At 29.6% G+C, this 12,402-nt stretch overlaps 1 protein-coding gene across 2 annotated transcripts in view; it reads right to left on the reverse strand.

Moving 5' to 3' along the window:
* Nucleotides 1-12,402, reverse strand: part of trx (histone lysine N-methyltransferase trithorax) — a 134,459-nt gene that overhangs the window by 116,317 nt on the left and 5,740 nt on the right. For both annotated transcript variants that reach the window (XM_076465173.1, XM_076465175.1), the window contains exons 3-4: nt 5,991-6,158; nt 2,150-2,359 (exon numbers count right to left, since the gene is read on the reverse strand). In XM_076465173.1, coding sequence (XP_076321288.1) covers nt 2,150-2,359; nt 5,991-6,158 — 378 coding nt within the window. The remainder of the gene's footprint in view (nt 1-2,149; nt 2,360-5,990; nt 6,159-12,402) is intronic.

Consider the following 12,402-nt stretch of genomic DNA (forward strand, 5'->3'; position numbering starts at 1 on the left):
AAAAATTAGGAAGTAAATATAAATTTTTTTTCATTCTATAACAAATACAAATTCTGACTCAAACACACAAATATTAAATCTAAATAGATTAAATGTCATACCATTATATATTTATATATATTTATTATTTTTATTATACTGCCCTTTCAGTCACTGCTGACATGGTACACATGCACTTGTATTATTGTATCGAAAAATAACAGTTACCTGTCTTGGTTGTGTTTTAGTGGACTAGTATTTTGTAAAATACAATCCAATTTCAGTTACATTATATATGTATATACATTATTACTATTTACAAAAAGATTTTAAACTTATTTTTCCTAAAACACATAACATTAAATAAAGAAGTAAAGCAAATAATTATCTCTTCCAGCTATGACCTGTGTACTCAAGTTTGTACTTCTTGCAGCTTGCTTAGCCTTAAGACCTTAAGAAATTTCACATGGGGAGGATGTGAAACAAAATTTATTTTAGGTTTTATATATACATTTGAATAATCAAAAAATAAATTACTATATCAATATCACAGAAGTCCACTATGATTTATCTAATGTAGTAATAGAACGATACAAGAGACAATAAATAAATTCAAACAGGCTAAAAGATTCAACTTCCTAACAAGGTTTGTCTTGAAAGAAAAAAGGATGTTGCATTTGATAATGGCTGTAAAAACCAGCTAGAACATTCTAAGCTTTTGATTGGTCATTCACACACACACACACACACACACACATATATATATATATATATATATATAGAGAGAGAGAGAGAGTTAAGTGCATATAAGGGACTACTTAAAAATATCAAATGGGTTGATCGGGGTAGGAACTCCTGTGTTTGATTCAGTGCATTAGTGATACCTCAAACAGAAAAGACAGGTTTTTATTTTATACTCAAGTTCTTAAACATTGGTAATTTGAGTTCCTAATTCACACAAAACTATTGAGTTTGTATTATGACATCACAAATATCTAATTTGAACCAGTGTTGCATTCAACATACCACGACATAAAACATGAATTACAACTTACAGTTTGATACCAATTCTTAAAATTGTAGTTAAATAAAAGTTGAATGCAAGTCAACAACCAAGACATGGCCTTTGACACATCAATATAAGGTTAATGACCATAAAAGAAGTTTGAAATAACTAAATAATTTTGAAATAAAACATATATATATATATAAAACAATACTTCGTACAAATCTAAAATCAAAAGAAGTCTTAAATACTAATTCTACCTTCGTTATCAAAATCCTTTCATATTCATATGCATTACAAAAATAAAGTCTTCCCCTTCCACACTAGTTTACTTTCAAACAGATAGAATATGGTTACTTATGATTCACATAAATGTTTCATGCATGTATCTCCCTCTCTTTTTAAACATACACAAACATATGAAAAAAGAGAAATGATATCAAAGTGGAGAAAACTCAAAACATCAAACAAATCATGTGTAAGTATCTCTCTCTTTCTAAACATACACAAACACATGAAAAAAGAGAAATGATATCAAAGTGGAGAAAACTCAAAACATCCAACAAATCATGTGTAAGTATCTCTCTCTTTCTAAACATACACAAACACATGAAAGAAAGAAAGAGAAATGATATCAAAGTGGAGAAAACTCAAAACATCCAACAAATCATGTGTAAGTATCTCTCTCTTTCTAAACATACACAAACACATGAAAAAAGAGAAATGATATCAAAGTGGAGAAAACTCAAAACATCCAACAAATCATGTGTAAGTATCTCTCTCTTTCTAAACATACACAAACACATGAAAGAAAGAAAGAGAAATGATATCAAAGTGGAGAAAACTCAAAACATCAAACAAATCATGTGTAAGTATCTCTCTCTTTCTAAACATACACAAACACATGAAAAAAGAGAAATGATATCAAAGTGGAGAAAACTCAAAACATCCAACAAATCATGTGTAAGTATCTCTCTCTTTCTAAACATACACAAACACATGAAAGAAAGAAAGAGAAATGATATCAAAGTGGAGAAAACTCAAAACATCCAACAAATCATGTGTAAGTATCTCTCTCTTTCTAAACATACACAAACACATGAAAGAAAGAAAGAGAAATGATACCAAAGTGGAGAAAACTCAAAACATCCAAAAATGTCATACCTGTTCCAGTTAGCATTGGCTCTTCAGTGCTTTCAATCCTTGGTGTAAACTGAAGGACAATATCTCGAACACTTGGGGTGACAAAAAACCTTTGGTAACAAACCTTCAACCAACAAGCTTTACATCGCTGCTCTAGAGCACGTATTTTTGCCTGGAGAGCAACTGTAAGTCCTGGAGGCAACTCAGAACGAGGAAGAACTGGACAACAACCTAAATATGTAAAAATAAAAAATGAACCTCAGTTACTTCATTTCACCTTTCAAATTCTTTAAAGATCATACGCAGGACTTGATTTTAATGGCCATGCAAGTAGCTGAAAACTTCCTCAAATGAACAACCTAAACCTCTGTTGTCTGAAGCTCACTCCAATACTTGGTCAAAATCATCATTAACTTCTTTAACTATGAACTCAAAAATCTATACATAAATAGAAATATCTATTGGTCCATTTTCTGTTTCAAAAAAATTACACCTTGTACAATTGGCACAGGACACCAAAAGAGCTTGAAAACACTTAAAAAAACTTGGTTTTGTTATTGGCTAGTAATGCTGTTTCTACTGTAAACAAACTGCAACTTTGTGCTACTTTATGCATTTAAGTATTGTATGGAATTCAAATAAGCATAAATGGATGTGTGTGTTAACACTACAGTATATACAGCTCAGTTACATTATTATACACTGTACTACACAATGTTTTTTTTGTGTGTGTGTGTGTGTGTGTGTGTGTGTGTTCAGTGGGTAGAGAAAAAAATGTTCCCCCCTTTGAAAATGTTAATTTGTTATATCTTTTATCAAATAACAGAAAAATATGTAAAACTATATGTTTTCAGAACTCACTCAATGAGGTCTATTCAAATATGATCTCAAATCCTAATGCTAATAACAGCTTTCATAATTACTTGAACTTTACATGATTCTAGTTACATATTCTCAAAGTGTTGAGCACCTGCTGTAGTTTCTTAGATCTTCTTGCTCCAATTAGCCTATAAAATGATCAAACTAGATTCTATGCAATAAATGAACATTAAAATGAAACTCGATATAACACAAACTAATTTCAGAAGTTAATACAGGGTGGTTGGAAAGTTACTGTGCAGTTTTGTAATCATATGCATATAAGTGCACAGTGACTTTCCGAACACCCTGTATTTAGTAAGCATATCCTTGGATTTCAGTACTGCTTTACATCGATGTGGCTTGCTCTCAATGCATTTGTGCAGATATTCCTGAGTGGTTAATTGACATCCTTCTTTGAGTACTTTAAAAAGTTCATCACCCATATTTAGCTTGTTATCTTTTATTAATCATTTTAATCCACACCGTAAATTTTCAATCGTATTGATATATCAGGTGATCAACCTGGCCGCTCCATAACATCAGTTCTCTTATTTCTAAGATATCTTTTAATGACTCCACAACTGCATAAAAGAGACACCTGAAGTACCCTTATAACCACTTTCATTTAGTAAGAAATCTGTTTTGTATTATTAAATCTCTACTTCTCCCACCAGATTGTTTTTCTTTCTTTCTATTACGTTATTGTTAAGATCCAACTTGGAAACTATTTTTACGTTTTGAACTTAAGATAAAAATCTAAGTTATATTACTACAATGACAAGAGTTAACATTAAGGATAACCAAAAATCTACACCTAAATCTGGTAATAACTGTTATTAAGAAGAATGGTTTTGACCACACAAAATTCACACAGATCAGAATACTCTAAGATCTAATTCAATCGAAGGTTGATAAGCTTCCAGTATTATTTAAATTATTGAATACATCTCCAAAATGCAAAGGTTTGAAATCCAAATTTCAAATTTTTATCTGTATATGTTTTACTTAAACACATGTTTATGAAATTACTAGTAAATGAGATGTGCAAAAATTCATTTTCATGATGTTAAACAAATTTAATAACATTCAAACTTTAAACTATAAATACCCATAACATATGCAAGAAAGAGAACAAAAACATTATACTTGATATACATACAGTAGCTCTCGTGTAACATAACAAAAGGTAATTTTCCAATGTGTAGCCTCTTTTTTAATGTGTTGTATGAGCCAAGGTGGGTCTTTTTACTATGGGGTTGTTTGCCACAAATTTTCCTGTGCAAAAACTGTTAAAAATTGCATATATAGATGTTTCTTGAAGAAACTATCACAAGTTTGTTTTTTACAAAAATTAAAAAAATATTTCAAAAGTTATAGCATTTTGTTTCCCAGTAAAGTGCATAGCAAAGCATGTAGGCATCATTGGATTACAGCTGTTTGACTCTTCTTTTCTTTGCTATAATTGCAGTTAAAAAATTGTCTTCATTTGATATCTCTTGTGAAATTATCATTGCAAACATCATCTTCATGCCACCACACCCTGAGCTTACAGACTGCATTATTAGGTGTAATGGTGAAGTTTGATTCAAACACAATGAACAGTGTGTTCCTGTACTGTGTTCCCCTGAAATAACCAATGTCAAATACACCATTTTCTTTGTATTTTGCTGTTCATGGCTGTGATGGATTGGTGAATTGTATCAGACTATTTATATCTCAGTTCTTCAAGCATTTTCCCAAGGCTCATTTTCTTCCACTTATTCCCATGACTTTTCTTGAACATTTTATCATCATCATCCTTCAAATGATCAATATAATTTTGGCTATAAAATTTACTACGTGATGGATATAACACCCAACAAAGAGTAAATTCCTCAACAAAGTAGCTGGAATTTGAGCTGCTTTTCATGCCCATATCAGAATTACACAGGATTTATTGGTTGCTTCTCACCAGACTTTTGAAATATTTTTTTACTGCAGAGGATAATCTGTCACATGAACAACCACAAAGGCTGCATTTGAAGCATATTCCAGAACATGAGTATTCATATCTCCATGTTAAATGCTCCATTAGAGTTCCCTTACTGTTCCCCATCACATTTTTCTTGACCTGGCTGTTAACAAAATTATTGTTCAGTAACAGTAGTCCCAAATGGTCACATTTCAGCCAATGAGAATTATCACAAAAATACAGTTAAAAAATAGTCACAGTGAGTTAGTATTTTAACAAGATTGAAATGACCCCCTTGCTAAAATGACCTATAGTACAAATGAGTGATGATAGAATGCATATGGAACTCACAATTTGGTTTTTAATTAAGAAGAGTTGAAGATGGTTGGAGAAAAGTAACCATCATATGATAAGAAATTTATACAAGTAACAGTTCAAATAAGCTTTTCTTATGAGTTATTCAAACTAAATTAACATTTTCCTAAATTGAAAATGTATTTCCAATAATATTGTAGCCATGGAGTGAAGTGCTCCAAACCACCATAATCACAACAAATAAGTAAGCAACACTGAAGACAGCTTTTCTCTTCAACCTGAACAAGTCTAAAAGGAAATGACAGATTTGTTTATGCCAACATCTGGGAAAAACATCCACAGAACCCTCTTCTCCAACAGTAAAGAAAACTCACTCTCACACTATAGAGGAATTGATCTGCATATATATATATTTGTATGCTATTTATTGGACCACATAACACTGCAAGAGAAATAATAATGAAAACTGCATTATCATTGAAAATACATTCATTTATTGTGTTGAAGTTTGCTCCATCTTCTTTTAAAGAGCCAGTGAAATTTTTCACCCCTAATTTTAACCAAGTTTTGTTTTTATTAGCAGATCAGGGGTGGTTAAAATGCCATAAAAACATTCGAGTTAATCAATTACAAAAATAAAAAAAAAGATTAAAATATTTATTCATATTTCACACTGTTAAAATTAAAATATGTATATATTTATATACAAGAAACAAAATGTAATGAAAACGTTACCTTTTTTAGAACAATATAGCTGTTTTGGCTTCCTAATAAAGTGAGAGAAAAACTTGCTACAAGACTCGCAGCTAAATTGTTTAAATCTTCTCTGGACACGAGAATAGAATTTAACATGTCCACAAATAGCACAAGTTATAGTTCCTGGTTGACCAAACTGGATGTTTCCTGAAAAATGCACATATACTATTAATAGAGAAAGAATAAAATCAAAAATGATAGAGAGAGAAGACTTTATATCTACCATCAAATAAGTTAAAATTAAGCTGTTTTCAAATCTCACACTTCAATAACTAACCCTTTCAAGCATTCTTGTTCAAACAATACCAAAGGCTAGATTAGAACTTTGGCTTGGTGCTTAACTTAATTAATTGATCACCAATAGCACATTATTATTAAATTAATTAATATAAATAATAATCAACTGATCAAAATTAGTGCTTATCACTTTTTAAATTACTCTAACTATTCAGTAATCTAAATATTATCATTACTATTTCTTCATAACTTCAAGTCTGTTCAGCTTAATCAAACAGTGTCAGCTCATGAAAACCATCAATCACAAAGTTAGAGTTTATAATTTTTACTTCTCATTATTTAAACTATTCAAGTAACTGAAATATGGGAGATCTTAAAGTGATTTCATGTACTAAAGATGGCAAGAATGACCTCATGGGAAACTAAAATTTATAATTCTGTGGAAATTGTAAATAGTTTGGTGGAGCTTAAGAAAACATAGGGTATGAAATAACAAATTATAAGTTAAACTCAAGTACTTTAGGGTTAGGCATTGTTAAGCAGCTCTTGAAGTTTTTTGGAATCAACTAGAGATCGTAACTATTAGGAAGCACAAAGGATTAAATAACTGATAATAAGTGCTGAAGTACTATGGTAAACATTTAGTAGCCATGAATAAAGCTAATACATTTCAGAAATAAATCTATTTAAATTTATTTTGAAATTTAATTGGTTATTGGAATTTCAAAACATTTTGTGATGCTCCATATACTGTTAGAAAATATATGTTCCCTTAATGGGCACTGTCATGCTGAAAAACTTGCATTCAGCCTACCAAAATGACATAGGTACTTGGTTTATGACTTGTTTTTCAACAATACTAATAGCTGAGGGATATATTGGGTTGAGGAATAATTTGTGAGCGTTTTCTCAAGTTAAAAAAATATATTCATAAATGAAACGCTTTTGCAAATTATTTCATGTCATTTGGTAGATAATTTTTTGCTCTAATAGATGGTGTGTTTGATTTTCATATGTCTTTAATTTTTGCTTTCATTTTCAGCTCATTAAATGGAATGTCAAGTGGACAAAATCGAGCATTTTCGACACCATCTGCTTTTCGCATTTAATTTCTTGCAATTTCATTTACAACAATGCATACTATATACCTAGGTATTACATGAAATAAAGTATCATAATAAATGTTTTGGGTGTAATGTGTTCATGCATTGAAGTATTGTATAGTCTTGCATGTAATGCTTGAATGAAATTATTTAAAAATGCCCATGAATTATTCCTCAACCTAATACAATCAAATCAGCCAATATTAATGACATTATTATATGCACTTTTAACTACTGAAAGATTAAACTTTAATTTGTAAAGGCCTTTTTTAGTTGCATTTATAAGAAAAAGTCACCAGCAGTATTTAATTGGTGCAATTCGTTCAGTAAATGAAAAAAAAATGAATACCGTATTTTATGCCTTGTAAGATACCACATTGTGGAAGATGCACACTAATTTTGGAAAGACAATTCTAAGAAAAATTGTCTTGACATAGCAACTAACACCTTGATGCAGACTTGACTTTTATTCAGCTCACTGCATAAATACAGTCAAATACATCATGTTCTTCAGAGTATGTCAAAAATGTTAGTTAAATTGAATTCTTTATGCAATTGAAAATACCCGTAATTGATAAGTAATGAAATTACAATCTGTATGAGAGGCTGTTTGGAATAGACCCTAAGCTAACCCTCTTACCTTAACTCACTTTTGTCTTGGAAGACATGGGGATCTTAAGGTATTTTTTTTAAAAAGGTATGTCTTACAAGGCATAAAATACTGTAGTAGTCATAAAATTTGTTTTTTTCAAAATTGCATTATTTCTTCTAGAAACACTCAGCAAAAACAATAAAAAATGCATACATATTTTAACTAAATGTTTTTAGTTCACAGTTTACACTTCTTATATGCAAATATAATTGATTTCACTAAAAAGCCAGTATAAAGCTATTCAACTTATTTTACAAAATTCGGCATTCTCACCTCACAGAACAAGATGTTTTACCTTCAACATAAATATGCCTATGACTAACAATAATCAAGATGAGGAAAAATACAGTATATTTTGTGGTAGTAGTATTAGTACTTAAGCCTAAAATTAACTAGTTTAATCTATTTATATAAATTATACAAAACATCAGAAACATAATGAAGGTTTCTTGGATGTATTTACTGTAGAAAGTCTGCAAAAGTTTCTCCACAAAACAATAACATTTTTTTTTATCACACATTAGTCTATTCTTCTCTTGCACAACATCAGGAAACACTGAAGAGCCATTCACCATCAATGTTACTGCACAAGGCAGAAAAATCTCCATGAAGCTTCAGCCAAAGTAAGAAAATGTACTTTGTTTCTCTCTCAATACTGAATTTCTTTAGTGCTTCTTGGACTAACTTGAGTAACTATTTCTGAAGCACAACACTGATATTTATTCAGATTCCACTCCACCAGTACTTTCTACAAATACTGCATAATACATCAAACACAAAATACTGCTGGGCTTTGTAAAAAGACCATTAGTGGCTAACTTTGATTTCTTTGTGACAGGTGCTTTCATTGCAGTATGTCCTGTGTCAGTATTTTGCTCCCCAATCATGATGTGAAAATTACATAAAAAAAATACAATTTGGTGTATTTGCAAAAGTAATTTTATTATTGAAGAGTTGTCCTAAGTTAACATCCAAATGTTTATTAACTACAACAAAAAACAGCAGATAGTTATCAAGGTACTTTGTTCTTATATCAATGCCAGTCCAATAGTCTGCTGATATACTGGTGTATATCTTGTAAAAAAAAAAACTCAGACTCTATGAATCTTGCAGAATTTTCTTTGCTGTTTGTCTATGAAAAGTATTGGACAGTCATTAAATGACAGAATGTTAAAATTTCACACACAAAATTATTATGTCTTTTGAACTGAAGAGTTTACCCAAGATATAGCTACAAGTGCAATTCAATAACAGGCACCACACTTTATCATGCAGCTGGATATTTTCATTGCCACAATGCCATATACAAAGATTTTCTGATCTATCTATTTCTTATTAGCTTAAACACTTAGGGAATACATGTATTTGGAAATACTAAAATTATCACCACAGTTAATTTATGCTGATTTATTCAAAATTAATATGTTTTCCATCTGAGAGTGTTCTGAAAATGATTAGATACAGGAGCACAAAATTTATCTTTGTGGCAATATGAGTGAGACAATATTCATTCCCAAAAAGAAATATACATTTGTCAGATGAATTTTTCACCATGAAAATTATCACAGAATACATTGCATTAAAAATTTAAACTACTCTGTTATCAATTTACATGAATACTTTCAATATCAAAACACTGTTAATATATCAAATCTTAATGAAAATTTTAATTTCTTACTTTTAAAGGGAAATGTTTTTATATAAATCTTCAATCTTACCTTATATGTGAATAACAAAATTTGTTCTTTCAGGTCTTACTCACTCTTAACTTATTTACCACCCTAAAGTGCAGGATTTAATGCAAATAATTAATTTTAATACAAATATTATTAGCACAAAGTCTAATTTTTATAGCCTTCAAACTTGTTTGTTTATGGAGACAAACTAGAAGGACAGACCAACTTGTCATGCCTGCCTGTCGTATCTTTTTCATAAACTGCCAACACTTCCGACATTTTCTATCAGTTGTAGCCAACAGAAAAACAAAGTTTTAGTCTATCAAATAATGTATAATGATAGGGAGAACTGTATTTTGTCTTCAGTTTCAAAGTTTCACTTGTGGAGTTCAGATTCAGTAGCTAAAGAATTATTTTAAGGCTGTTACACATTAATTAGAAAGCCTGTTAAATTGCAAAAGTTACAAACCATTATTTGCTTTGTGTATGCTGTTATATAATGTTTTTAGGCATATTCTTTGAACAAAAATTATTTCATATATTAGTAACATCATCACAAAAATGTAGGCTTAAATTTTACTGGCAACTGACAGTAATGTTAGTACTGTATAATGTTTTTCATGTATATTTTTATCTACTGTTATAAAGTAACTAAATTTAGAAATTTATTAGATTAGATTAGCTAGCGTAATGAAAAATTAATAATATCCCATGTGGTACATTTGTGAGTAGCCTGTATGTTACATCACTCAATAGAGTAATCTGCACCACACATTTGCCACGTGATTTACAATTTTTATGACAGGATTATGAAATAAACGTGGTTTAAAAGGTAGTAGAATAAAAAAAGTAGAAATAAATGTAAACTGTTGAGTCTTAAGCTATTTAGAATACATTATTATAATTTCCTGTTATAATTTGCACTTATTCTAGAAAAGTAAAAAAGGGGTACTTTACATTTATCTGATATTTTTTGAGTTCATATAGAATTTGGGAAGGGAAAATAACAAAATATAAAGTTTACCTGGAAAAAATTTAATATTTATTTAAGAGGTTTTAGAGGTTACAAAAATAAAATTTGAGAATTTTTCAGATGAAAAAAAGCATTTCCAATTTAAACACGAAATCCATTTGTACTTGGAAGAATGAACATTCTAACTCCATATAATCACAGATAGATCTTTGGTAAAAATACTTAAAAAATCTGATTCTTTTGTGAACAAGACTCAATGTTTACTGAAAGTTTGCCAAATTTCTTCAAGATATTTGTACCACAACTGATAATTACTTATTGTAACCCACAACTCCCAGATGGAAAGTTAAAAGATTTAAATAAGTAATAAACTATGAAGTATGATGAAGGAAATCAATCTAAAAAAACTTCTTGAAAATGTACATTTTTTTTACAGGCTTTATGCTGTTTGAAATTTAAGGTACAAAGCAATTTTCTACTCTATGTATATTCAATTTGCATGTTCATTACAAATTCACACACATATACACATACTAACAGTGCTTATAAAGTGAGAAATTAAGATTCTCCTCAAACAAATAACTGAAGGTAAAAATAATAACTGATTAGTTTTAAAACACATACAGAAAACTGAAACTATTCACACAAATTACTGTAGAAAAATAATGTTCAACTGAAGAGTGAATCAGCAAAAAAAATGTAAAGCAGTTCATTAAGTACTTTCATATGCTGAAACAAAATTATGAACAAAAATATCAGGAAGAGATAAGAAAAACACAGCACTGTAATACTTAAAGAATAAGAAAAGTAAATTTGAATGAGAAATATTGTAACTGAAAGATATTTTGAAAACAGTTTTGTAGACTTAAATAAAATGTGTGTTATTAGTGGACTTGAAAGTTTTTTTAATTATGTGTAGTTCTAAACTCCAAATAAAATGTTTCTATTTTGCTATAAAGGAAATCAGCAAAAAACACTTGAGTCTTTCAATCAAATTATGTTTTCATTTGAAAAGTCACTTTCTTTTTATGAAATCAATTAATAAATTACTTCATATAAGAGATTTATTTCTCACTCAACAGGAAGATGTAATTACTGTTTTATCAAAAAGCAGTTTTTAGACATTATGCATGTGATATGAAACTCCATCTGTGGGGAAAGCTATATGATTGGTAGCTGCATTATCTCTACAAACTGTACTTAATACATGATAACATTCATGGAAGAGATATTAATGAAAATATTTACATATTATCCATTGTCACTGTGAATACTGAAGGTTGTGAGTTTTGCTACATTTACAAGTTCTTAACTTCAGAAGTTCCACAATTAGATAAAACTTTTTATACATACACAAATCCAAACTTTTTTTTTCAAAACCAGACTAGTAGTTCATATTTTAAAATCATGCACAAAGGCACACAGGAAAACCCTATTTGTCCATACCTGCTCTTGAAACAAGCTAATTTTCATAGTAAAAACTTCAAAAAGTTTTCAAAAAGAACCTTAGAAAATTTTGTAATTTATCAATTTCAACCTGTCCATTTTGAATAACTAAAAATAGGATATATATCTTCATGGGAATCTAATTCAAATACTAGATAAAGATCACAAAGTAAGCCTGTCAGCCATTATCAGTTGATATACAATATATTTACCACTTTTTGGTAATATTGCTAAAAGAACTTTGGTAACAAAGTCAAAATTAAATTATGTACTTCTTGTACTACAGAACAATTTAAAAAGTTAA

Source organism: Tachypleus tridentatus, chromosome 10 (genome assembly GCF_004210375.1).
Source record: "Tachypleus tridentatus isolate NWPU-2018 chromosome 10, ASM421037v1, whole genome shotgun sequence".
In the NCBI taxonomy this organism is placed as follows: domain Eukaryota; kingdom Metazoa; phylum Arthropoda; class Merostomata; order Xiphosura; family Limulidae; genus Tachypleus; species Tachypleus tridentatus.